General features: G+C 36.1%; 1 protein-coding gene across 1 annotated transcript in view; it reads left to right on the top strand.

The window, feature by feature from the left end:
• Nucleotides 1-24,878, top strand: part of LOC120775007 (inhibitory POU protein-like) — a 43,017-nt gene extending 18,139 nt beyond the window's left edge. Inside the window, exons 3-4 of the mRNA XM_040104940.1 lie at nucleotides 8,888-9,064; nucleotides 24,858-24,878. Coding sequence (XP_039960874.1) covers nucleotides 8,888-9,064; nucleotides 24,858-24,863 — 183 coding nt within the window. The 3' untranslated portion in view covers nucleotides 24,864-24,878. The remainder of the gene's footprint in view (nucleotides 1-8,887; nucleotides 9,065-24,857) is intronic.
• The last annotated feature ends 1,290 nt before the right edge of the window (nucleotides 24,879-26,168 follow it).

Here is a 26,168-nt window from a genome sequence, read left to right as displayed (position 1 = left end):
AACCGGATTTCAACTTTTCGCGTCATTCTGATCATTTATAATATATATGTATGTATATATAACTCTATATCTATATCGATTAGTTTTAGGTAATACGTACAACTGTTAGGTGAACATAACGCTCTAAGCTGATATCTTCATTAACCATGCATCATTAACATGCATCGTTCGGTCCGAAAGTTAATTGATGTTTATTAAGTGCAATCTTTTAAGCCAAGAACTCCATTAACTGGACAGAAAGGCTGTTAACCAGACATTGAGAAAGCGGCCTTAAATTCTATATTTTATCCAATGAAATTCATTTGTTTGACCATAATTAAAATTAAATCTCAAGTACAAAAGTACAATCCCTTGGATTCTTATACCAACAAAAACGTTTTCGCCTTTATTCGTAAATAAAATTTTCACTGTATTGAATAGTTTTTTATATAAGGATGAATAACTAGCAGCCCGCCCCGGCTTCGCACGGGGATTTAACAAACATTTCAAAAGTTTTAATTTTGTACACACTTGTTTTTGCGCGGGGTCATTAAAAAGAAATAAAATAAAGGAAATTCGAAAATGAAAGTACATTATTTGTATTGTTATTATTTTTTTTATTTTTGTAAAAAGACCTTTGCTATATATTTTACTTTCTCTGCTCCTCAAAAATAATTTATTGAGTCAGAGCTTTCCTTTAAACGATATTTGATGTTAATTTATTTTGTGGCAGCAATATAAATTGATTTTCAGGATATCCAATCCGCGATAGACCAACATACAGTTGGCCATGAGCAAAACATTTTTTCGTCAACCACTACTAATTCGAAAGTTTGGCCTTGAAGTTTCTTTATAGTTAGAACGAAAGATGTTTTCACCGGAAATTGAAGCCATTTAAATGGGATTGGCAGATCACTTGGGATCATTGGAATCCTTGGTATATGAGCTGATTGACCAGCTGCTGGGCCGGTGATAATGGTTGCTACAATTAAATTGTCCTCAAATTCTTTAATAATCAGCCTCGTTCCATTGCACATGCTTGGAGGGCTTAAATTTTTCAACCAGCATAATTGGAATTCCAATTTTTAAATCCAATTCATGTGGTGGCAGTCTAGAAGGGCTTAATGAATTTAAAAACTCCTTTGGATAATGGGCTGCGTCTTCGATATTAGTCACTGTGTATATCGATTTGTATTTGTTTATTTTGTGGGAACTTTTTGAATAATTAAACCGTTTATAACAATAACACACCTTTTCGTGCTAATTCTCGATATCAGGGTATACTGCATCTATTAAAATTTCTAAACTATGGACTATTTGGCCTAGAGTGGACTATTTGGTTGGAGTGGAAAATTCCTTTATCAAGTTTAAGCAGTTGCTGTGGAAAATCACCATCAGTGATTCCATGTAGATGAGCTCTCATATTCGTCCTTAATTTTATATTTTCAATCGAAGTCCATAAAGGCGATGGTATGCTTTTATGATATCTGCTCGCGTACCTCTGTTAATGACAGGAAGAGTCTGTCGGAAATCTCCAGCAAATAGAAAAGTTATCCCGCCCATCAGAGCAGAGGAGTTTCTAAGGTCTTTTAATGTTTTGTCCACTGCCTCTATATGTGCTTTAAGGCTCCTGGTGCATTCATCCCACATAATCAATGAAACGTCTTGTAATAGTTTACCAAGAGGCACATTTTTGCGGATAGAACATATTGATTTTTGTTCAAGATTTACGAATAGCGGAAGCTTAAAAGTTGAATGAGCAGTTCTTTCATCTTTTAGAAGAGTTACAGCAATTCCTGACGAAGGAACTGCTATCGCTATCTTCCCTGATTGTCTTATTTTAGCAAGTATTAAATTTGCAAGAAACGTCTTGCCAATGCCATCAGGCGGATAACAAAAATGTATTTCTTATTGTTCACGCTATCGACTGTAAGGTAGACAAAATAAAAGTATGACGACAAAAAACTCTCTTAGTTGTACTGGACACGCCGAAATTGATGTTTCTCTCAGAGTATTTTCCCAATGATCATCGGTTTCTAGAAAACCTCTGTCACGCCAATCTGCCCGATAGGTTTCTTTGAGAGCTCCCTCAACGGTTTTTAAGTATTCGAATGAGGTTGGACCGCATGCGTGATGTAGTAACATCCTAAGCTAAATACTCTGAAGGATGTACACCGTAGACCTAAAGACGGATCTTTTTAATGCCCTCAACACGCTTTCTTCTTCTTCTTAATTGGCGTAGACACCGCTTACGCGATTATAGCCGAGTTAACAACAGCGCGCCAGTCGTTTCTTCTTTTCGCTATGTGGCGCCAATTGGATATTCCAAGCGAAGCCAGGTCCTTCTCCACTTGGTTCTTCCAACGGAGTGGAGGTCTTCCTCTTCATCCGGACAACATGACCTAGCCAGCGTAGCCGCTGTCTTTTAATTCGCTGAACTATGTCAACGGCGTCGTATATCTCGTACAGCTCTTCGTTCCATCGAATGCGGTATTCGCCGTGGCTAACGCGCAAAGGACCATAAATTTTTCACAGAACTTTTCTCTTGAAAACTCGCAACGTCGACTCATCCGTTGTTGACATCGTCCAAGACTCTGCACCATATAGCAGGACGGGAATTATGAGTGACCTATTTATAGAGTTTGGTTTTTGTTTGTCGAGAGAGGACTTTGCTCCTCAATTGCCTACTCAGTCCAAAGTAGCACCTGTTGGCAAGAGTTATTCTGCGTTGGATTTCTAGGCTGACATTGTTGGTGGTGTTTACGCTGGTTCCAAGATAGACGAAATTATCTACAACTTCAAAGTTATTACTCTCAACTGTGAAGTGAGCGCCAAGTCGCGAGCGCGACGACTGTTTGTTTGATGACAGGAGATATTTCGTCTTGCCCTCGTTCACTGCCAGACCCATTTTCTGTGCTTCCTTGTCCAGCCTGGAGAAAGCAGAACTAACGGCGCGGGTGTTGAGGCCGATGATACCAATATCATCGGCATATGCCAGCAGCTGTACACTCTTATAGAAGACGGTACCTTCTCTATTTAGTTCTGCGGCTCGAACTATTTTCTCCAGAAGCAATATGCTCGATAGAATCTTATATGCGATGTCGAGGAGGCTAATCCCACGGTAGTTGGCGCAGATTGTGGGGTCTCCTTTTTTATGGATTGGGCATAGCACACTTAAATTCCAATCATTGGGCATGCTTTCGTTCGACCATAAATTTACAAAGAAGCTGATCCATGCTCCTTATCAGTTCTTCGCCGCCGTGTTTGAATAGCTCGGCCGGCAATCCGTCGGCCCCTGCCGCTTTGTTGTTCTTCAAACGGGCAATTGCTATTCGAACTTCTTCATGGTCGGGTAATGGAACGTCTGCTCCATCGTCATCGATTGGGGAATCGGGTTCTCCTTCTGCTGGTGTTGTGCGTTCACTGCCATTCAGCAGGCTGGAGAAGTGTTCCCTCCATAATTTAAGTATGCTCTGGGCATTAGTGGCTAGATCACCTTTGGGCGTTCTACAAGAGTATGCTCCGGGCTTGAAACCTTCTGTAAGCCGCTGCATTTTGTCGTAAAATTTTCGAGCATTACCCCTGTCGACCAGCTTATCAAGCTCTGTGTACTCACTCATTTCGGCTTCTTTCTTCTTCTGTCTACAAATGCGTCTCGCTTCCCTCTTCAACTCTCGGTATCTATCCCATCCCGCACGTGTAGTGGTCGATCGTAACGTTGCGAGGTAGGCAGCCTGTTTTCTCTCCACTGCGAGACGGCACTCCTCGTCGTACCAGCTGTTCTTTTGCACTTTCCGAAAACCAGTGGTTTCGGTTGCAGCTGTACGCTTTATTCTTTTAAATTTATTATTAGCCAAATGTAGTACGAGGGATTTTTGCTTGATAGCGAGGCTGCCTTGCAGGTATACACCATTTTTGTATTATTTTGCCTATTTCTAACACAGTTCTAAACTTTACCAATATACTATATGTTGACTTATGCAAATTATTTCTCTACTCAAATTTTCACTTTATAAGAAAGTAAGGATTTTTTTTTGCATTTACGCTCGTAAGTTAGTTAAAAATTAACATTTTATTTTTACAAACCATCATCAATGGATTCTCTTCAAAATGTTTCAGGACATTTTTCATTTCCCGCAACGGTTTAGTAAGCTATAGCGAACAGACAAAAACCCAAATTATTTTTTATATAAGACAACATAAAATGTATACCACTGCAACGCGTGGCCGGATCCACTAGTATACATATATACTATATAAAGCAAAAAATACAGACGGGTTAATTTAAAAAATACATGATTTGTTTACATTTTATAGTCAAATAAGCGTAAGTAAATACCTATTTCATTTTGTTGAATACATATTGATAAATATGAAACATAATTAATAATAAATACATAAATACCTATAAATACATGCATTGGTTATCTTCACCTAATCCAAGTATGTATGTACGCAGTCTTTTTGCTTAGAGATTTGTCATTTCACGCATTTAAGTATTCCAAACGTAAGTGCTAACTTTTTGTCTACATATAATAATAAGGGTTTGAAAATATTGCTTACATGTAAATTTGAAGATATATAATTGTTTATTTATATCAATAACATTTATCTTACATACATATTTCTTTATACCTATATGTATGTACATATTCAAATTTAGTAAAATTTGTATGCTAGTCCTAATAGGTACGTTTGCTTATGGGTGGTCCAATATTAGTTTATTTTCATAAACCAAATCGAAATGTGAAAAAATTACTATATACCTCTCAACCTAGCTCGATAGACTTTACTCAATAATGCTCTAACTTTTTTGCTCGTCTGAGAAATACGTTTTCTGGAGGTCTTCAAGTAGGACCTCTCTTACGTCCTTTATAATGTTTGAGAAAAAAGAATCGTATGTGGTAAAATTCGGAGAATATGGTAGATCGTAACGTATTTTGACCAAAACGGCCGTGGCAGCGATGTATTGTTGTACGCAATAGAATTAATCGGACCGTCCTAGTATGTGTGTTAATAGAGAAAGAGTTAGTTTCCGTTCATGCGTTTTGAATATTAGGGTTAAAGCTGGTACTTCTCATATTAAAACAATTAGAAATTCCGTACTCAATTTGTAAGTAGCAAAGGTGCCAGCGAAACTGTATCGTTATTATCTGAAATAGTTGATAGATTACAATCATATTTGCTAACTATTTAACAAATGCCATAGGTTATGGGCTCACTTATCTCTTTAACTACATTTTATTTTGCATCAGAAATATATACATACTTATATTAAAGTCAACCTAACTAATACAAAACTCTATGTTCTTCATATTGTTGCTGTAGGAAGATACATAACTTATCAATAATTTGCGCTACGAAATCACATAAGTGAAACTAAACTTAATGGAAATTGGTTGATAGAAAACAAATAATATAACAATAAAATCCTTTGATCCAAAAAATAGCTGAATCTGGAGCCGTACTCCCTACACTAGGGTAATAATTGCATCTATACAGAGAGTATAAATAGTAATTTCGTTTCTTGAGTGCAATTTAAACACGATTTTTTTATTGTGTTATGTAAATATTTGCATTTACCAGAACGAAATTTTGGCGATGGTGTTCGATCACCACATTTTCTCCGTAGACATCACATAAGTTTCGCCTTGCTTGAATTGTGTTTTTACCCTTTTGATAGTAAAACAGTAAAATATACCGAAAATGCTCTTTTCCACCTTCGATAGGTCCTACCAAAAACTAATTTGAAAAATTTGTTTGCAGATAAATCTTACGATATGAGCTGTTCAAATATAGAATTGTAAAGCGGATAAGTGGGAAGTTAGCTGCGAAAAAAATTCAATAAGATCAGCTGTTGTCATTAAAGGAAATTACTTACTGAACGACCCAATAATTATAGAACGAAGAGTGAGCCTATTTTCAATAGAACGATACAACGCGCGACGTCTTGACGGGTTCAGGAATCACATGCTCTTTGCGCTGTCACTTGTTATATTTGTCAGTATTAGTGTTTAATATTACATACTTACCTTTGTTTTCGCGCCGTCATTAGTTGAACATTTTCAGTGTGGAGAAATAAATTTAAATTATGTCTCTTTGCGGGATCGTAATTAGAGCAAAGTAGTATTTGTATATTGTTTGTGAACTAAAACTATTTTGGATAATTTTTCTAAAATATATATTTTTAATATAATATTATATATAATATAAGATAAAATACGAGAACAGTTATTTAACAGCGAAATTGAAACGTCACTTAGAAAAAGTACATCCAAATTTGTCTGACCATTCGCAAGAATTCTTTGAAGGAAAATTAGAGAACCTAAAAAAATGAAACTCGGGTCTAGTGGCACAAGATTTGCTCCATCGGAAAAAATATTACTAGCGTTTTTTGAGATTTCTAAAATAGTAGCACAATGTTTCAAATCTCATACAATCGGAGAAACTCTCGTGAAACCGTGTAGGATCAAAGCCGTCGAAGAAGTTTTGGGATTAGAGGCCAAAAGTAAAGTACAAGATACACTTCCATATCTAATAACACGATCAAAGCTTGAATTTTACTAATGTCAAATGATATAGAAACTTGTTTCCAAAATCAGATCCAGAGAAAGAAGAGCTTGAGATGTTGGCTGGCAGGAGCTCGGCTTCAAGCTCTCGAAACTACTAAACGGCGAAAGTACTGCTGTGACGGAGGAAGAAGATGGATTTTTGTGAAATACTTAAGCCAATTGTAAAAAAAACTGATTGGACCAATGTGGCTTAGACCTGGCAATAGACCAAACAGATATGTAGTTTGAACAAAGAAGTGCCACAATGCAACATCTCATACTGCATTGATTATTGGTGACCATTTCGCCACATTTTCAACTAATATCGTGCCGTTATCACCGTATTCGCCTGATTTACCTTCGTGTAACTTCTGGCTATTCAGTGAATTCACATAACCACTCCGAGCAGTGGCCAGTACGTCAGGCACTCACTCCGGGACAAAAAAACGTTATCAGTGAACCTCTAGTTGATCCCAAAAAGGTATTACTACCACCTTTACATATTAAATTGGGTTTAATGAAGTATTTTGTTAAGGCAATGGACAGAAATGGGAGAGGTTTCTTATATCTGAAACAAAAATTTCCAAGAGTCAGTGAAGCATTGTGGGTCTGCTAATAAGATAACTAATGAAAGATGAAACATTTGACGAAATGTTCAATTAAACTTACTTCCTATAAAAAATGGGTTCCAACATGTCCCTTAAAATTCACTTTCTGGATTCTGTTCAAGATTTTTTCCCCGAAAATTGGAAAAATGGTACTAAAGCAAATGTTGTTCCAGTTTGCTTGCCGATTACTGCTGGTCGTTGTTAAGGAATACTCCAAAAACAAAATATCACCGAAAAACATCGTCAGTAAAATTTTAAAACAAAAATGCTCATAGCAAAAAAACTATGGGTGATAGAAGAAATCTGTAGCTATATTCTGCATTAGTGGCAATTTTTATATAATAAACACTTTGTTCTGTTCATGTCACAAAAAACAAGTGGATTTTTGTTTGGCAGTGTAATCTGAACTGCAATGAATGATACTGTAGAATATTCTAAAAGTATAATGTTACTGGGAAATACATACATTATATTACATACTATTACCCTATTTAGTATATGTGATGTAAACTCAACCGTAGGTTTAATAAATTGGGTATGTGAAGGAAAAGTGAACCAAATAATTGAAAATTACTATGATAGATATAATAACAAGTCCGTTCTTTTCGAATGCAACTTTATTAATTAAACTCAATTCCCAATCCTTACAGCTAGGAAGTTAACATAATGTATACGAGCTTTAAACTAATGAGTGCAAATGTTTATTGCTGTTGTTATTATTATGTAAGATAAAGAGCGACTTTAGTTTAAGGAAATATTAACAGAAAGATTAATTAGCATGTATGAAAATTATGAAATGAGAAAAAGAGATATGAGAGAATAAGTAAGGCAGGTAAAGAAAGAATTAATAAAGAAGTGTACGTTGTTGATAGTGGGAGTGCTAGTATATGACTATCAAGGTGCGTTCCAAAGTAAACAGGACTTAAAAAAAAACCGAACAAGTGATTAATACAGCTTTTTGCATGGTCCAAAAGCATGTCGAACGAGTTTTTTAGCTCGTTGGCTGGTATGACCGGTGCAAGTCTTTTGTATCTAAGTCTGCATAACGCTTTCCGTTCAGGGGCAAATGCATTTTTGCGAAAAGAAAGAAGTCACACGGTACTATATCAGGTGAATACGGGGAGTGGTTAACGGTTAAAATGTGATTTTTGGTCAAATAATCGGTCACAAGCGTCGACTCGAATGTTGGATTCTGAGCAATTTTGGGACGTCAGTCAATTTGAGCAAAACAAACCGTGCACACACCTTTCGTAAGCCCAAATGTTCGTCAAAATGCGATAAACCGCTGTTTTGGAGATTTTCAATTCCATTTCCATGAATTTAAATGATGATTTCGGCTGATTTTTGATGAATTCACGCACAGTTTCGATGAAATTTCCGGTGATCATGGATTTTGATTGGCCCACAAGTTGATTGTCATTTATGTCCTCACGACCACTTTGAAAACGTTGAAACCACTCGTGCACTCTGCTACGGGATAGGCAATTATCGTAACAACATCATACGGCGATCTAGAAAATTGCTTATGAGATTAGTAAAAAAAAACAATTCACCAGCTCAATTATTGATAACAACTCAGATTCTGGATATTTTAACTACTGAAGGTTCTAATTTGTGAGCGTCGACTCTATTATTTTAAAATATAGATGGAGTACAGTACAGAGTATTGTAATAAGTTATGTAGACATTATAAAATACATATATATTTCATATATTAATTCTTCATTCTTTGTTCTTATTTTTAAATAGGGTGATATATTTGCGGGAATCAATGATGGTATCCTTAGTAGGGCGGAAGCACTAGCGGCGGTGGATATGGGTAAACATCAAACCACACATCATCACAGTCAAATGCCGGGTCAAATAAAACATGACGTTATGTACCATCATCATAGTATGGCTGGACCTCCGCAACGACCATTACAGGTACGCCTAGACCGATTTCATTCATATTAGGCACTAAGCCAAATTATAGCTAAAATGAAATATTTCACGTATTTGTCATTATAAACATTATAAAGTAGATCACTATATTGTATATATTTGAGCCGATAGATATACATTTACTTCCGCATTACACTAAATTATTATAATTTTATTAATATAAATCGCAACATAACACACCCAGGCAAAGACGATCTTCATATCTCACAGATTGATCGATTATTCTGATATCTTTATAATTGATTTATACCATATACTTTAAAGTGAAAGAATCAGATTTAATTTAAAAAATGTGTAATATGAAAAGTAGGCCAAATCCGGTTTCTCCCAGTTTAAAAAGTCAACGTAAACGGGTAATGATATACTATACACCAAATTTGGTTGAAGTAGTTTCTAAGGTATGGGATTTCACGCAAAAATGGGCGATGTCACGCCAACGCAATTTTATTATACTACACTTTGTATAGGGTAAGTGGATAAGGTTATTACACGATTTCACTCATTTTTCAAATCCTAAATCACTTTATTTCCAGTTAATTTCCTTAAGAGTCACGAGTGTAATGTTTACTTTATTTATTCAGAGGCTGCTTGTCTTTTGAAAGTCCAATATGTGACTCTTTGTCACTTTACTACCAATAATTTTAGAACTATTGAATTAAATGTCATGAAACTTTGAAAATATTCTAGTTAAAGTTAGTACTCACAAGGATAACCATTTTTTATTAAACTATATTATTTATCACTACATAAATATTACAAGGTGCGTTCCAAAGTAAACAGGACTTAAAAAAAATCGAAAAAATGGTTTTTTCAGCAAAATCAATTTATTTTATTCAAAATAGTCTCCTTCTGCTTCAATAAAGCTTTTTGCACGGTCCAAAAACATGTCCGTTGGCCGGTATGGCCGCCAGTATGCCTTTGCAAGTCTTTTGAATGGTCTCTAAGTCTGCATAACGCTTTCCTTTCATGGGCAAATGCATTTTTCCGAAAAGGAAGAAGTCGCACGGTAACATATCAGGTGAATACGGGGAGTGGTTAATGGTTAAAATGTGATTTTTGGTCAAATAATCGGTCACAAGCGTCGACTCGAATGTTGGATTCTGAGCAATTTTGGGTCGTCAGTCAATTTGTGCGGAACAAACCGTGCATACTCCTTTCGTAAACGCAAATGTTCGTCAAAATGCCATAAATCGTTGTTTGAGAGATTTTAAATTCCATTTTCATGAATTTCAATGATGATTTCGACTTATTTTTGATGAATTCACGCACAGTTTCGATGAAATTTCCGGTGATCATGGATTTTGATTGGCCCACAAGTTGATTGTCATTTATGTCCTCACGACCACTTTGCAAACGTTGAAACCACTCGTGCACTCAGCTACGGGATAAGCAATCATTGCAATAAACTTGTTTCATCAATTGAAACGTTTCGGTAAAAGTTTTACCAATTTTAAAACAAGTTGGCTCTTTATTCGAAGCTCATTTTCGCACTGATAACACAAGCATACTGACACTTAAAACGCAATAAATTCTCTCTGAACAATCGATGAAATATAGATGGCGCCCTTGTACTATAAGTATGTTCACTTAATTTAGCTAATACCATGTTCAGACCGAAAATTTAAAGGGATTATATTACATTTAATTACATTCGCTAATCAGCCCGTTCTCACTGCCGTTGAAAAGATGAAAAAACAACTGTTTTTGCCATTCAAAAATTTACTCCGCTCAATATTTATCAAAAGAAAACATTGTCATATAGTATTTTGTAAAAAAGCCGTATTCTTCTAAATATTTTCCATATAATGGAAATAATGGTAGCATTTTTTAATTTTTTAAGTCGATTTTCGGGTGAAATTGGATTCATTGCTTTAAAAAAATTTGTTTGTTTACATTTTTTCCCCTTTGTAGTGTCTAAATCAGCTGTGATAATCAGCCCTATCACGCAATCCATCGTAGCGAAGCTACGAATACGAATGTCCGCTACGAATATGCATAATTTGCTATCATTGAATCCATGTGAATTCGAAACTTTTATTGCCAGACTTAATTTTGAATTTTGACATTTAGAAATCAGCTGTGTAGAAGAAAAAATTAAAATTTTGATTAATAAAACTGAAATCGTTTATATTGAAATTGATTTTACGAACAAAATATGGATTCGCTAACGTTTTTATTTATGTTGCTTGAGGAAGAACCTGAGAGAAGTCGGCGTGATCTAAAAATTCACCGAAAATCACTGAGGGACAAGAGCAACCCTTTCGATGTGGACGAAACAATGTTCAGTTCAAGAATCCACAAAAATTCATTATTAAATTTTATTAAAATTATTAAATTCATCATTAGTAAAGTTGAAAAAAGTAAAGCGAAAAAAGGATTTTTTTCAGAAATACGGATTTCCAGGCGTGATTTTGTGTGTAGACGGGACACATATTAAAATCGTTGCTCCAACTAAAGATAAGTTTCTCTATTATAACTGCAAAGGATACTTTAGTATCAATGCCATGATTGTAAGTTTGTAATTCACATTTCAAACATCTTAATCAATGTTTTGCAGATATGTATGTGACAATAATATGAAAATACGTTATGTGAATGCTCAGTTTCCCGGCAGCAATTGCGACTCCCACATATGGAATGTCAGCAATGCTCGTTATTTTCATGAGAAAAAGTACCTTGATGGTAAACGAAACACTTGGCTTTTGGCTATTATACATACATACATATATATTACAAAAATTCCGAAAACGCCTTACAACTTTTTTTTTTTATTGAAATTGAAATGAATTTTTGATGACTCATGCCCAGCTCTTGACCGATATTACGGCTGCTACTATGTCGGTCTCTTTCCACCAATTCAGCGATTTTATCGCAATTTTCGACGACAGGCCTTCCGGAGCGTGGCGCATCTTCGACCACCTCTACACCAGAACGAAAACGTTGAAACCATCGTTGTGCGGTGGAAATGGAAACTGTATCGGGTCCATAAACTGCACAAATTTTATTGGCGGCTTGAGATGCATTTTTGCCTTTATCGTAGTAGTACTGTAAAATATGCCGTATTTTCTCTTTATTTTGCTCCATGTTTGCCACGCTGTAACTCACGAACGACTTAAAAGAAACGACAATCAATCAAACACGTGTTAGCGCGTGAAATGAGCTTTCCAAAAAGGTTAGCATGACTCGATGCGACGAATAAAACCAGAACTAAGCGCTTTCAGCGCCAACTAGCGAAAATACCGCAAGACTTTTTTGAAACCAATTATTAACATAAAATATTTATAGTTTTAATTAAGTATTTATTTAATTACTTTAATTATTTTTTGCCATGGCTTGCAATTTTTGTTCCTCAACCTCTAACATTTGCTGTTTTATGGAATTCTTAGCAGCTATCAAATTCTCCATAGCTATGTTGTGCCTTCTAATTTCTTCCACTTCCGCGTTTTTAAATCATTTTGCATTTCCAATGCTCTGCCTACTCGTCGCATACGTAATGAAAGATCGTCCAACTTATCGAGAACCTTGTCCTGAAATTATTTTTAATTGTAGGTTGTTCTTTTATTAAATCGGCTGTACATGTATTACATGTATCCGGTGGCCTAGTAGTACGTCTAGGCAGTGCTAGACTGCAGGTCACTGATGGCATTGATACGTCAGCTACCATAGGTAAGCCGATGCTCACTGTATTTTCAATACCACTTGTACTCGTTTCCAATGCCGTTAGTGTTATCACCGATTCCTCCAGTTCGTTGAAATGGTGCTGCCTATTTCTGCCGCCATCAGTAGCTGACTGCTCCTTTTTGTTTTCCACCGATTTTCTTTTTATGTAGGCCTTCCAGTCTAGCCATACCTAATAAAAAACAAGTAAGGAAGGGCTAAGTTCGGGTGTCACCGAACATTTTATACTCTCGCATGATATAGTGATAATCGAGATTTCATTATACGTCATTTACATATTTTTCAAATACCGTATTTTTGTAAAGTTTTATTCCGCTATCATCATTGGTTCCTAATGTATAGACTCGTATTATACAGAAAAAGCATCAGATGGAATTCACAATAGCGTTATATTGGAAGAAGGCGTGGTTGTGAACCGATTTTACCCATATTTCGTACATGTCATCAGGGTGTTAAAAAATAGTATATACCGAATTTCATTGAAATCGGTCTAGTAGTTCCTGAGATATGGTTTTCGGTTTCCGCCATTTTGTGGGCGTGGCAGTAGACCGATTTTGCCCATCTTCGAACTTAACCTTCTTATGGAGCCAAGGATTACGTGTGCCAAGTTTCATCATGATATCTCAATTTTTATTCAAGTTACAGCTTTCACGGACGGACGGACGGACAGACGGACGGACATCCGGATTTCGACTCTACTCGTCACCCTGATCACTTTGGTATATATAACCCTATATCTAACTTTTTTAGTTTTAGGACTTACAAACAACCGTTATGTGAACAAAACTGTAATACTCTCCTTAGCAACATTGTTGCGAGAGTATAATAAGTTAAACAAGCTTTAAATTATCCTGTTACAACAATAAAATCTACAACTTTATTATATTACATTCTTCCAGGTGGAAATATCTTTGATAGGCGGACCAACACTGTTGAGTTCTTGGGTCATATTGTTCCAAAAAGCTGCCACTTCTTCTCTAGGGCACTTGGTAAAACCCTGCGCCATTTCAGGTTTTTGCTGTAACAGCTCACCCATTAGTGCATATTGCTGCTTGGTGGTAATTACTTTGGACCTGCGGAAATCGCATTAAAGATTATTTTACTGGTAACAAATATGTTATAGTTTGAATTGAATAAAAACTTACGTTTCTCTTTTTTTAATTTATTGCTCCGTTAGCAAAAATTTGTCGTACAAAAATTTCGATAAAATTCAAAATTTTCCGTTCCGAGTGAATTCAGTGAATGCCACTCTACGAATTTCGTAACTTTCCCGAAAAAACAGTCTACGATGGATTGCGTGATAGGGCTGAATGTTATAGATTTCCAAAGCTGACAAGTAGATAGCGCAAAATCAGAGTCGCACAAAAAGATTTAGCGTGGATCAGTTTCAAATCACTTCGATGAAGTGATTTTGAACTGTCATGTTTGTATGACGAAATCTTGATAAATTTATAGGATTAGTAGGATAAACCACTCAACAGCCGAAATCGTGTGATTAAGTGTCGGTCTGAACATGGTATAAGATTCATTAAGATGAATTGACCGATAAAACCAGGATTCCTCTTTATATTTCGATTTACTGTATCAAATTAAGTTTGTTTCATAATTTTTGACTGAGTTATAGCATTTCATAGTTTTTCGTTTAAGTCATAAAGGGTGAGGGAATGAACCAACCTATTTGCGATATCAACATCCTCAGGGTGTCAAGCAAACACGTGTACCACAAGATTTCTCAGTTTTTCCCGGACAGTCGTCACGTCTCGTCATCCTGATCATTTAAATATGTATACATATACTATATATGTAACTCTATATCTATATCGATTAGTTTTAGGTTACAAATAAACGTTAAGTGAACAAAGTATTATACTCTGGTTGGACCATGTTGCGAGAGTATAGTCATTTTTGTATAGTCTAAAACTACTTTCTAAAAATATGCCTTATTTATTCTGCCACTTCGTTCTAAGTAATTTGTATTAGGATGATTTGCTGATTTAACGGATTAGATTTTTGTAAAATTAATTAATAATTAAGATGCTGTCGCAATACAAGTTGTATTTGCTTACTTTATTTTCAAGACTTACATATATGGTCAAATTATATTTATAAATGCTATCACCTGCATGGAAAATAAATAATGGAACTCTATATGTAAGAAGAAATGTACTTTTCCACCAAATAGCGTCTACAACAACCCTTACCATGCAAGTTAAACTTAATAAATATAATTGATCATTTATTCTATATGGATGGATATAGAAGCTGATTAATTTCTATTTGTGTTTTGAAATTAAAGTGACTGTGACAGTTACGACGGCTGTCCAAGAATAACTTCGCCTCACCATCCTACACCGCCACTATCCCAAAAGAAAACAAGAAATAACGTTAACGTCGTACCAAAACTTTAATATCCTTCCCAAATTCAAGATATTCTATACAAGAACTTGATTTTGATCGATCAGTTTGTATGATTGCTAAATTCTTTATACATACATACATATGTATGTATGTACATATATCCGATATTTTTCTTCCTTTCACGAGCGATCTAACCATCGAAACTTGCGCCTTATAATCTAATTTTCGAACCTGTGCTGGCCTGTAATTTTCCATAAGTGCTCTGTCGAAAAAAATTCTGCAGGCTAAATAATATTTGTTCCACCGTCGTATGCTCCAATAAATTTTAAAGAACACTAGAATCTGTAAATTTATCTTCTTATGTACTATATATGTACATACATACATATATAAAAATGAATCGCAAAATGTGTTGCTAAGCGCGTAACTCAACAACGCTTGAACCAATTTGGCCAATTCTTTTTTCTAAATGTTCGTTGAGGTTCAAGGATGGTTTTTACGGCAAGAAAATTTCGAATAGTTGCCGAAAACCCCCTAAAATCAGCCCTTTTCTTTTTCCCATGCAAACGAATGAATGTTTGTTTCTTAGTAACGCTAAGAAAACGGCTGCACCAATCTTGGTGAAATTTTCAGAGGCTGTTCGTTGAGAATCGGAGAAGATTTAGAAATAAAAATACCTTTTACTTTTCATGAGGAAAAGTCGGAAAATTGGACAATTCCAAAAAGTAACTTTTTTCCAATTTTTGCTTGTTTTGATTTGTAAATTATTTGAATCGTTCAATTTTGGTCGATTGCTTTTTTATTCCGGCTATTCAAAAGAAAAATTATTGAAAATTATTCAGTGAAAACTTTATGTGTGTTTCGCACAAAGTGATCAATTGCAGATTGAAATTTGTTACGAAGTCACGAAGAGGCCGCCCTAATATCGGTCGGCGTTCTTTTTGTCATCAACGTGTGGCAGCCCAAGGCAAGACAAGGCAATACAAAGCAAGAAGTACTCCCAGGATGTGATGACATGCGTGCGGAATTATGGATCGCGGTCAATCAGCAAGCGATCGTCACGATGTCACAGCACGACTTTTCAAACAACGGTGGTCGATGTTTGATGGACTTTATCTTGAAGCAACGTATGTATATGTGGTGCTGTTAGATGCTAGACGTACTCTGTTGAGTGGCAAAAGAGAGGTTTGCCACTCGCACACATTGTCCTTTGGATGGTGGATGGTGGTTACACCAGATCAAATTGATGAACTCATTTCTGCGGAAATTCCTGATGCAGAGAAAAATCCAGAATTATACGAAGTGGTGAAAAGCAATATGGTTCATGGACCTTGCGGACACCACAATCCCACTTCGTTTTGTATATCTGACAACAAATGCACGAAACGCTATATACGTGCTTTTCTTTCGGAAATGATGGATATCCACTCTATCGGCGTCGCTCGCCAGACGACAATGGCAGAACATTCAGCATTCAATTTAGAAGAGTGAATATCGAAGTTGACATCACATGGATGGTACTATATTCACCATTAATTCACAGTAAAGGTATTCAATGTTGAGTATTGCAGTTTGCTGTAATCAATAAAATACGTTTGTAATTACGTCACCAAAGGAAGCAACATGACGGTTATTAGCCTTGAACGAAATGAGATCAGGAAGTATTAAATAGGTCCATCGTGAACTGCAATAAAGCGCTTTGTCGGATATTTACTTTTTTAATTCATGAACGTTTTCCGACCGTTGTGCGTCTCGCAATTCATTTGGAGAATGGCCAAAGAGTTTATTTCAACTCAGAGAATACAGTACAGCCAGTGAAACACCGCCAGCAACAAAATTAACATTTACGAGTTTTTGCTCAACTTTCATCAGTGATCCGTTTGCGAGATCATTGCTCTATTCGGAAATGCCTTGATATTAGACATGGAATGCATCGTCAAAGAAATGGTTACTCAGAAAACAAGGGGGAGCAGAAGATGGGCATCCAGGTGTGTTCTCAACTAATGCATTAGGAAGAATTTTCACAATCCACCCGAAAAAACGCTTCTGCCTTCGGTTGCTATTGATTAATGTACGCGGTTCAACTTCATTTGAGTCATTGCGTAGTGTGAATAGTACGGTGTGTGCAACTTTTTGAGAAGGCAATTGCAATTGCTGCAACAGGATTATCACTGGAATCAAACGATGGACCTTGCGATAGCTACTTCGAATGCAAATGAAGTTCGCATACTTTTCGCGATAATCATTTCGACATATCAGCCTTCAATTCCGCGTCTATTATGGGATACGAACAAAAATGACATTGCCGAAGACATTTTACGTCGTATTCGCTAAGAATTGGAAATGGGAAAATTTTTATTGATACTTCCAATTTAGCACTTGAACTGGAAGATTCAAGCCAAATGCAGAGAGGTTTGATCTCATAAAAAACGGTTGATGCTCTTGACAATGAAGACGAAGCCGTGAATTATCTAGTGGAATTTCTAAAATCTTTAGAGAGGCTTGGTATACCGCTGCATAATTTGCGTCTCAAAGTTAGATCTGTCATTATCTGTCATGATCCGACTGATTGTGACGCAGCTATCGAATACAAGGGGGCCGAATACTTGATTCTACGAATTCCAACGATTTGCCATTTCAGTTCACAAGGATAGGCGCTAGAAGAGTGTGGCATAAATCTGAAAATTCAACTTTCTTTTCATTTCAAAACACATACTTTCACGCAGGACAACGCCTGCGGGCGTATCTAGTGTATATACTATATAAATAAAATGCGGAAAGCGTATATTTCAATATTAACGATGTGGAATTAAATACATTGGCATAATTTTATATACAGAAGTTCACGGCACGACACGGCTCGGTCCACTTCTCAGTAACTTCAGGAATTTGGACGATCTTATTACAAATTCGCTTGCTGGCTTACTTACCATGTAATGTAATGTTGATTTCTGTTAGCCTTTTGACTTTACTACAAGGCAGTTTCCAAAGTAAACAGTGCGACTGGTGCGTTAGAATCTACTACCTTTAACGATTGAGCAGTGAGAATTTTATGACATTTCATTTATTGGAAGTGAAGTTTTTACGTTTTAAGTGTCAGTTTGTTTGTGTTATCGGTGCGAAAATGAGCCAACATTAAATTTTGTTTTAATATTGGTAAAACTTTTGCCGAAACGTTTCAATTGATGAAACAAGTTTGTTCCGCACAAATTGACTGACGACCAAAAATCCGTCTCATCGATCGACGCTTGTGACCGATTATTTGACCAAAAATCACATATTAACCATTAACCACTCCCCGTATTCACCTGATATGGCACCGTGCGACTTCTTCCTATTCGGAAAAATGCATTTGCCCATGAAAGCAAAGCGTTATGCAGACGTAGAGGCCATTCAAAAGGCTTGCACCGGCATACTGGCGGCCATACCGGCCAACGAGCTAAAACACTCGTTCGACATGCTTTTAGACCGTGCAAAAAGCTGTATTAATCACTTGTTCTGATTTTTTTTTTAAGTCCTGCTTACTTTGTAATGCACCTTGTATATCTAGTACATATTTCTTAAGTATTTATAATATTCAAAAATCTGTCCAAACCTCAACTATCCACGACGAGATAGCATTAGTTTTTGTTAATATTCTGAATTAACTATTCAGCTGTTTCCATCTCTTCCTTTCAAAGCAGACCATGGAACTCACTTCAATTAGTCAAATACAGCAAGAGAGAGATATTACATATATTTTATTTTCTTTTGTTAAATGATAACATTTATATACTAAATTTTAGAGCGTAATTAAATAAGTGCTTTATTACTAGTCAATTGCATAATCCCATTAAAAACAATGAAAATCTCACGCCATAGTTTTATAGATAAATTTACAAAAAATTGTCATTTGCCAAAGCAGAAAAAGACTGCATACAATTTGTAAAATAGGAGTGTAAAAGCGTTGGAAATTTATAGTTATACTTTTTTTCGTAAAATTAGCAATACCCTAAAATTTATTTGTTGGAAAAACACATTCTTCTACACAAACTATACAAAGAGCTATACAAAATTACAAACATATCGGTGTTTTTATATCTCGACCCGTCCAGGGCGGCATAAAATACTAGCACTAGCGTGAAACCCGTAACGTTTTGCATAAGCAAAGTATCCAAAATCTCTCAAAAGGTTACCACCATTTGCAAAATTAAAAAAGAACATGGTTTTGTGGCACAAGTCGCACACAAGAACTCATTCATATCGCTAGTCAATAAGCAAGTGCATAATGCATTTGCGAAAGAGCACCTAAGCAAGCTCCGGGAGGGTTGGTATAAAGTTATTTTTTCCGATGAGAGCATGTTTTGAGTCTTTGGAATCAAGGGCACTCGATAAGGAAATCTGCATGATGAATATTGTGAAGAATGGTGATAAAGAAGCAATATTGAAATTAATAGAGTCCACCATGGACAAATATGCATACTTAAATATCTTAAAAATGTATTTGAAGCAAAGAGCGGAAGAATTAGGACTTGGAAATTACTACTATTTTCTACAGGATAACGAACTGAAGTATATAGTAGACATAGCTAAGCTTTAGTTACTCTACAACTTTCCCCAAGCAGCTTTAAACACGACCACAATCACCAGATTTCAATCCTAAATAGCAGCATAAGGTCCCCTAGAACCTAAAATCCGCATACGCACAATTACTTCAAAGCATATGCTGCCCGAGGAATGTGCTCACATCCCTTCAACAGAAACCCTTAAGCTTGTCTAATCCATACTAAAAACTAAAGCTAGGTAAACTTTTTAAATGTTGAGGACATCCGACTTCCTATTAAATTTTACGAAGATTCTGAGGTAGAATAACTTATGAACCTTGTACGCCTTTTCTTTCGGATTTTCTATTCGTCCACATGTTTTCTTTTGTTTAGATGTTATCGTCAGTAATTTAATCAATTTCATTTTCATGGAACTAAATACATATGTAGATGTGAATATAAAAAAAAATGGATTTTATGAAAAGTATATAAAGTTATTTGTTCCAACAAGTTATTTTCGCAGACTTCTTCTGGGTAACGTAAAATATTAGCACATATAATTTGTAAATAATTGCAAGTGCAGCTTAATTTGTACATAATTTCTGAAAAGATAGCGATATTTGCAACATTTACGACAGCATTAACAATACAATGTTTATAATGTTATACGAGTATTTGTACTTGTAGAACAATATGTCCACTAGATAGTACACCATATATTATCCACTATATACAAGTATGTATATTAACCGCTTTATTAGATGCTGTGTTTCTTTATATTTGGGATATTCATCTTGACGATTAAAAGATTTATATGAAAATTATTTTAATAGCAGATACACTCAGAAGTTTGATATTTTAATTTATGGCCGCCTCCAAAATATGCTTTTCATTTCGTGTGACTGAATATGATATTGCCACAATATAGTCTCAATGATCAGCTTGAGAAGCTGAGTTGATGCAGCCATGTCTTCGAACTGGTCCGATCTGAAAATTTTCACACGTCCCTTTCTCCCCAAGTAGCTGTTAATTTTTCATATCCGTGGATATCAGATTCTATAGCATATAGTTGTCATACAAACTGAACGATTGGGATCAAGTGCTTGCATGGAAAACTTTTCATTTTACGAGATATCTTAACAAAATTCCATCCGGACAACATGACTTAGCCAGCCTAGCCGCTGTCTTTTAATTCGCTGACCTATGTCAATGCCGTCGTATATCTCGTACAGCTCATCGTTCCATCGAATGCATCGGGCCATCAATCTTTCGCAGAACTTTTCTCTCGGCGTGGGTGTTGAGGCCGATGATATCAATATCACCGGCATACGCCAGCAGCTGTACACTCTTATAAAAGATTGTACCTGCTCGATTAAGTTCTGCAGCTCGAATTATTTTCTCCAGCAGCAGGTTGAAGAAGTCGCACGATAGGGAGTCGCCTTGTCTGAAACCCCGTTTGGTATCGAACGGCTCGGAGAGGTCCTTCCGGATCCTGACGGAGCTTTTCGTGTTGCTCAACGTCAGTTTACACAGCCGTATTATTTTTGCGGGGATACGAAATTCAGACATCGCGGCATAAAGGCAGCTCCTTTTCGTGCTGTCGAAAGCAGCTTTGAAATCGACGAAGAGGTGGTGTGTGTCGATTCTCCTTTAACGGGTCTTTTCCAAGATTTGGCGCATGGTGAATATCTGGTCGGTTGTTGATTTTCAAGGCCTGAAGCTACACTGATAAGGTCTAATCAATGTGTTGACGGTGTGTTTTAATCTTTCACACAATATACTAGATAGAATCTTATATGCGATGTTGAGGAGCCTTTTTCCACGGCAGTTGGCGCAGATTGTAGGATCTGCCTTTTTGTGGATTGGGCAAAGCACACTTAAATTCCTATTGTCGGGCATGCTGTCGTCCGACCATATTTTACAAAGAAGCTGATACATGCTCCTTATCAGTTCTTCGCCGCCGTGTTTAAATAGCTCGGCCGGCAATCTATCGGCCCCCGCCGCTTTGTTGTTCTTCAGGCGGGTAATTGCTATTCGAACTTCTTCATGGTCGGGCAATGGAACGTCTGCTCCATCGTCAGCTTCCTTTCATTGGGGGTGTTTTTTTTACGTGGCGGGTCCCAAACCCTGTGGAGGGGATGTTTCGCCTTCTCACTTTAGCTCGCCTTCAAACGGATGTTCTTAGGCTACCCAGAGGATACTTGGTCAAAGACCGGAAGGCGTGAGCTGCTTGATTCATATGTAAAAGAATCGTTTCTGGCCACTCCCAAGTGAGTGGCGATCAGAGAACTTTCCTCACTTGCATGAACTGCTACACATGACTCCATCCTCCATTATATTCAATGTTATACACTATTAAAATAAGAGGAAAAACGGAGAAATTTTGCTTATAGCACAATCTCAAACTAAAGGAGAGTATTACTAGTACCAAAAATATCTGAGAAATCAGTGTATAATATACAAGTATACATAAGTATGCATGGGAGTGGATGGAAATCCCCATATATATGATATAAGTAAGGAAATTAATACATACCATACATATATGTAATGAATAAATGCATATTTTGATATTTGCTTGTGTAATTTTTTGTAAAATCGAATAAAGAGATTTCATTCAAAAATAGGGTACATACATATTATTTGAAGTGATTGCAGTTGTAGTCTAGTTTTTTCCAACTCGAAACAATTTCATAGAGGATTATGAAAGTCAATCATAAACTTCTCAAGTTAATTGTAGGATTTAAATAGGATTGAAAAGTCAACTTTGTTATGCTGAAAGTTCAATGAAATTTATCTATACGTGAGTATACCATATCAATCTCACTTGTTTTTCCACATTATAGCATGTAAAACAACATGTGTGGAATCGATTTTCGCCGAAGCAAAATTTTTGTGATAAGTTCAAATTGCTTTCTGGGTATATTACAGTCTTTAGATCTATGTGAAGGTGTATTTGGCATTAAAAATGACCGGTGTTTCAACTGCTAAAATGTAATGCCCGTACCCTAACACTATATCGATTGTTTTAAAACGTTAGGTGAACACTGTACTCAATTATGAGCGTAAAGCACACAGGTTGCTAATGTTGAAAATAGATGGAATCTTCAATATGCACTTGAGCTGCGAAACGAACTCATAGTTAATAGATTGCTTGTGTAAAACTAGTACATTTACATTTCAGGGGTGTTTTACCAGTGGTATTTGTTGTGCCGTCATGCTCCATTGTTCAGAACAGGTTGTGTAATTTGATTACAATCAAGTAGCAATCGAAATTTGTGCCCAACCCTTGAAATGAGGTTTAATATAATTAACGACACGAATTGTGTCCTTACCTGACAAACGACCGTCACGTGGCAATTTCCCAAAAGGCTTACACGTTATAATTTTAATTTTATTAAAGAAATATTTGGCACCGCATGGAAATACGTAATGCATTCGATTTCAATCAATAACTCGAAAAATATTGCAATTGTTGTTTGTGGTTTGTGAACAACATGTGTAAAAACATTTTTTATTTAAAATTTGGCTAAACTTATATTAGATCATGTGATTTAGACATTAAAATTGGAAATGTGCCATGCAAGCGGTTTCAATTTTGCGAACTAGTTAAACTTTAAAGACAATATAGCTAATACAAAATTGCTCGAAAGCTCATTAACAGCAAACAATGTGGAATTAGTATAACCAACATGAGACGATGTGTATGTACGTACATATATAGGTATATGGGTGCCTTTAAAGTGGGTAGACATGACATAAGTATATTCTAATAATAACAGCAATACCAAAATAAATATATATAGAACATTTTTGAATCAACTTAATGACATATACTAATGTGTCTCAAGTTTTTATACCGAATTGAAGTAGGTGATGTCCTTTTCACCCTTATCTATGTGGAAAATTAGTTCTATTTAATTTATACTCACCGATATGTACATTATGATGCATACATGGGTTTCCGGTGGGGAAATGAAACAGTAAATTATACTTAACAACATATGGTTGAATTTCAGTTAGCGATATCTTAGCGAAACCACAAAAAGTTTACTTACATGCACGTAACTAATTTACTGCACCTGTTTGATTTTCGTTTTTTCCTTGAATAGACCCTGAACAGTGGTCGACAATCAAATTAAGTTTTACTTCAGGCATATTTTTCACGTGTTACAATGAATTGTTGATGAAAGACTCATGAAATATGTAATATATTGATTTTTCTAGGAATAAGTTTTGCTTCTGATTTTCTATAAATTTTTTTTTATCACTACTAAAAATGAAAAATAGCTCCAAATATAAGTTTAGCCTTAAAATATGAATTCGAGCTTTCCTACGTAGGGGCAATCGAGGGCTATACAACGATTATGACGATCTTTATATAGGAATCAAGTTAAACCTAGATAAGCGAGAAGTCAAGGGAGCTTAATCTAATTCTCGCTTGTAGAGGTTTCTCTGTAATGCAGGTACATGGGTAGCGTTTCTCTCTTATAAAGGTACACAGCAATAACAAGTCACAGCAGGTACGAATTTAGTAAATATGTAATACAAGTATGATAAAAATATGTGCATACATATATATTTTTAATAGTGTGTATGAAACGTTCATTACATTTCGACATATATGTAAGTACCTCATAAGGGTAGGTATCAAGATTCTTACGAAAAAAAAAACAAAAATTCATGCAACATGTAATTTTATTTTATTTAGAACTTATTTGCATTTAAAAAATCCGTCAATTTCGTTTGGGTTTCTGTTTTTCTCTAGCTCATAAATTTTATCGAATATTGCTTGATCAACGACCGCCGCGTATTCAAAGTTCTGATGGACCGTCTCCAATGCATTAAAGGCTAGCTTCATTCGATTGATCTTTATTTCTATTTCCGAAATATGTGCCTCGCCTTCACTGTTATTTCCAGCAATACAGGTGTTCACGCAATTCTTAACGATATCGTCGTCACTTTGTTCTCCAGCGTTAGTTACGTTGTCGTCAATTCGAACGAAATCTTCGAAGCTCGGCATTAACATATTGGATTCTCAAGACACAAGATTAGTCCATTCCTCGTTGCTAGGTCCAAATTCAACATATATTTCCTCTGGCAGGTCTTGCTCATCTCTACTTTTCCAAAACCGAGTCATAAGATAATAGATCTTAAATTTGTAATTTGTTACTGTAAGTGTGTATCTTTTATGATTGTATGTATTTTTATTGCAGCTGTAGTTCTTCCTAAATAATACAAGGTGCGTTCCAAAGTAAACAAAGGACTTTTTGAATCTAGCGCCCCCTGGTGGCGCCATCTATATGTCGACTGGTATGTTAGAATCTAATATCTTTATCATCATACAAGTGTCAGTATATTTGTGTTATCGGTGTCGAAATGAGCCAACATTAAATTTTCTTTTAAAATTGGTAAAACTTTTACCGAAACGTTTCAATTGATGAAACAAGTTTATGGCGGTGATTGCCTATCCCGTAGCAGAGTGAACGAGTGGTTTCAACGATTTCAAAGTGGTCGTGAGGACATAAATGACGATCAACATGTGGGCAATCAAAATTCGTGATCACCGGAAATTCCATCAAACTGTGCGTGAATTCATAAAAAATCAGCCGAAATCATTATTGAAATTCATGGAAATGGAATTGAACATCTCAAAAACATCGATTTATTGCATTTTGGCCGAACATTTGGGTTTGTTCCGCACAAATTGACTGACGACCAAAAATTGCTCAACATTCGAACGACATCATTAAAGAGGTCAAAAAGGACAAAACCTTCCTTTACAATATTGTGACTAGTGACGAAACGTGGTGTTTCCAATATAATCCCAAAACGAAAGGCCAGAGTGCTGAATGGAAGGCACCGGACGAGTCGAAACCCAAAAAATCGCACATCGAGAAGTCAAAAGGGAAGACAATGCTGATTTGTTTTTATGATTCCAAAGGTATTGTCTACAAAGAATTTGTTCCACGCGGCCAAAACCTTAATGCGGTATTCTACCGTGGAGTTTTGATGCGTTTGGTGCGCCGTATTCGACGTGTTCGGCCCAAATATCGAGAAGATGAAAATAGGCGTTTGTTGCACGATAATGCGCCGTCTCATCGATCGACGCTTGTGACCGATTATTTGACCAAAAATCACATTTTAACCATTAACCTTTCCCCGTATTCACCTGATGTAGCACCGTGCGACTTCTTCCTTTTCGGAAAAATGCATTTGCCCATGAAAGCAAAGCGTTATGCCGACGTAGAGGCCATTCAAAAGAATTGCACTGGCATACTGGAGGCCATACCGGCCAACGAGCTACTTTTTTGGAAAAAATAAATTGTATTATTTTATATACTTTGGAACCCACCTTTTATACATAAATAAATAAAGCTCGACTGTCGCTTATAGAGGTATAGATAAGTAACAGTCTCACTTACGGAGGTCCATGAGGGAAGAACGGCTCTCACTTACAAAGGTTTCTGTTTTTTGCTAATAAAGATTTTGGGAGCTTAAAATGATGGGTCTTGGCTATTACTCTC

Source organism: Bactrocera tryoni, chromosome 4 (assembly GCF_016617805.1).
Source record: "Bactrocera tryoni isolate S06 chromosome 4, CSIRO_BtryS06_freeze2, whole genome shotgun sequence".
Lineage (NCBI taxonomy): Eukaryota > Metazoa > Arthropoda > Insecta > Diptera > Tephritidae > Bactrocera > Bactrocera tryoni.
The sequence above is the reverse complement of the archived record's forward strand: the minus strand, read 5'-3'. Positions and strand labels throughout refer to the sequence as shown.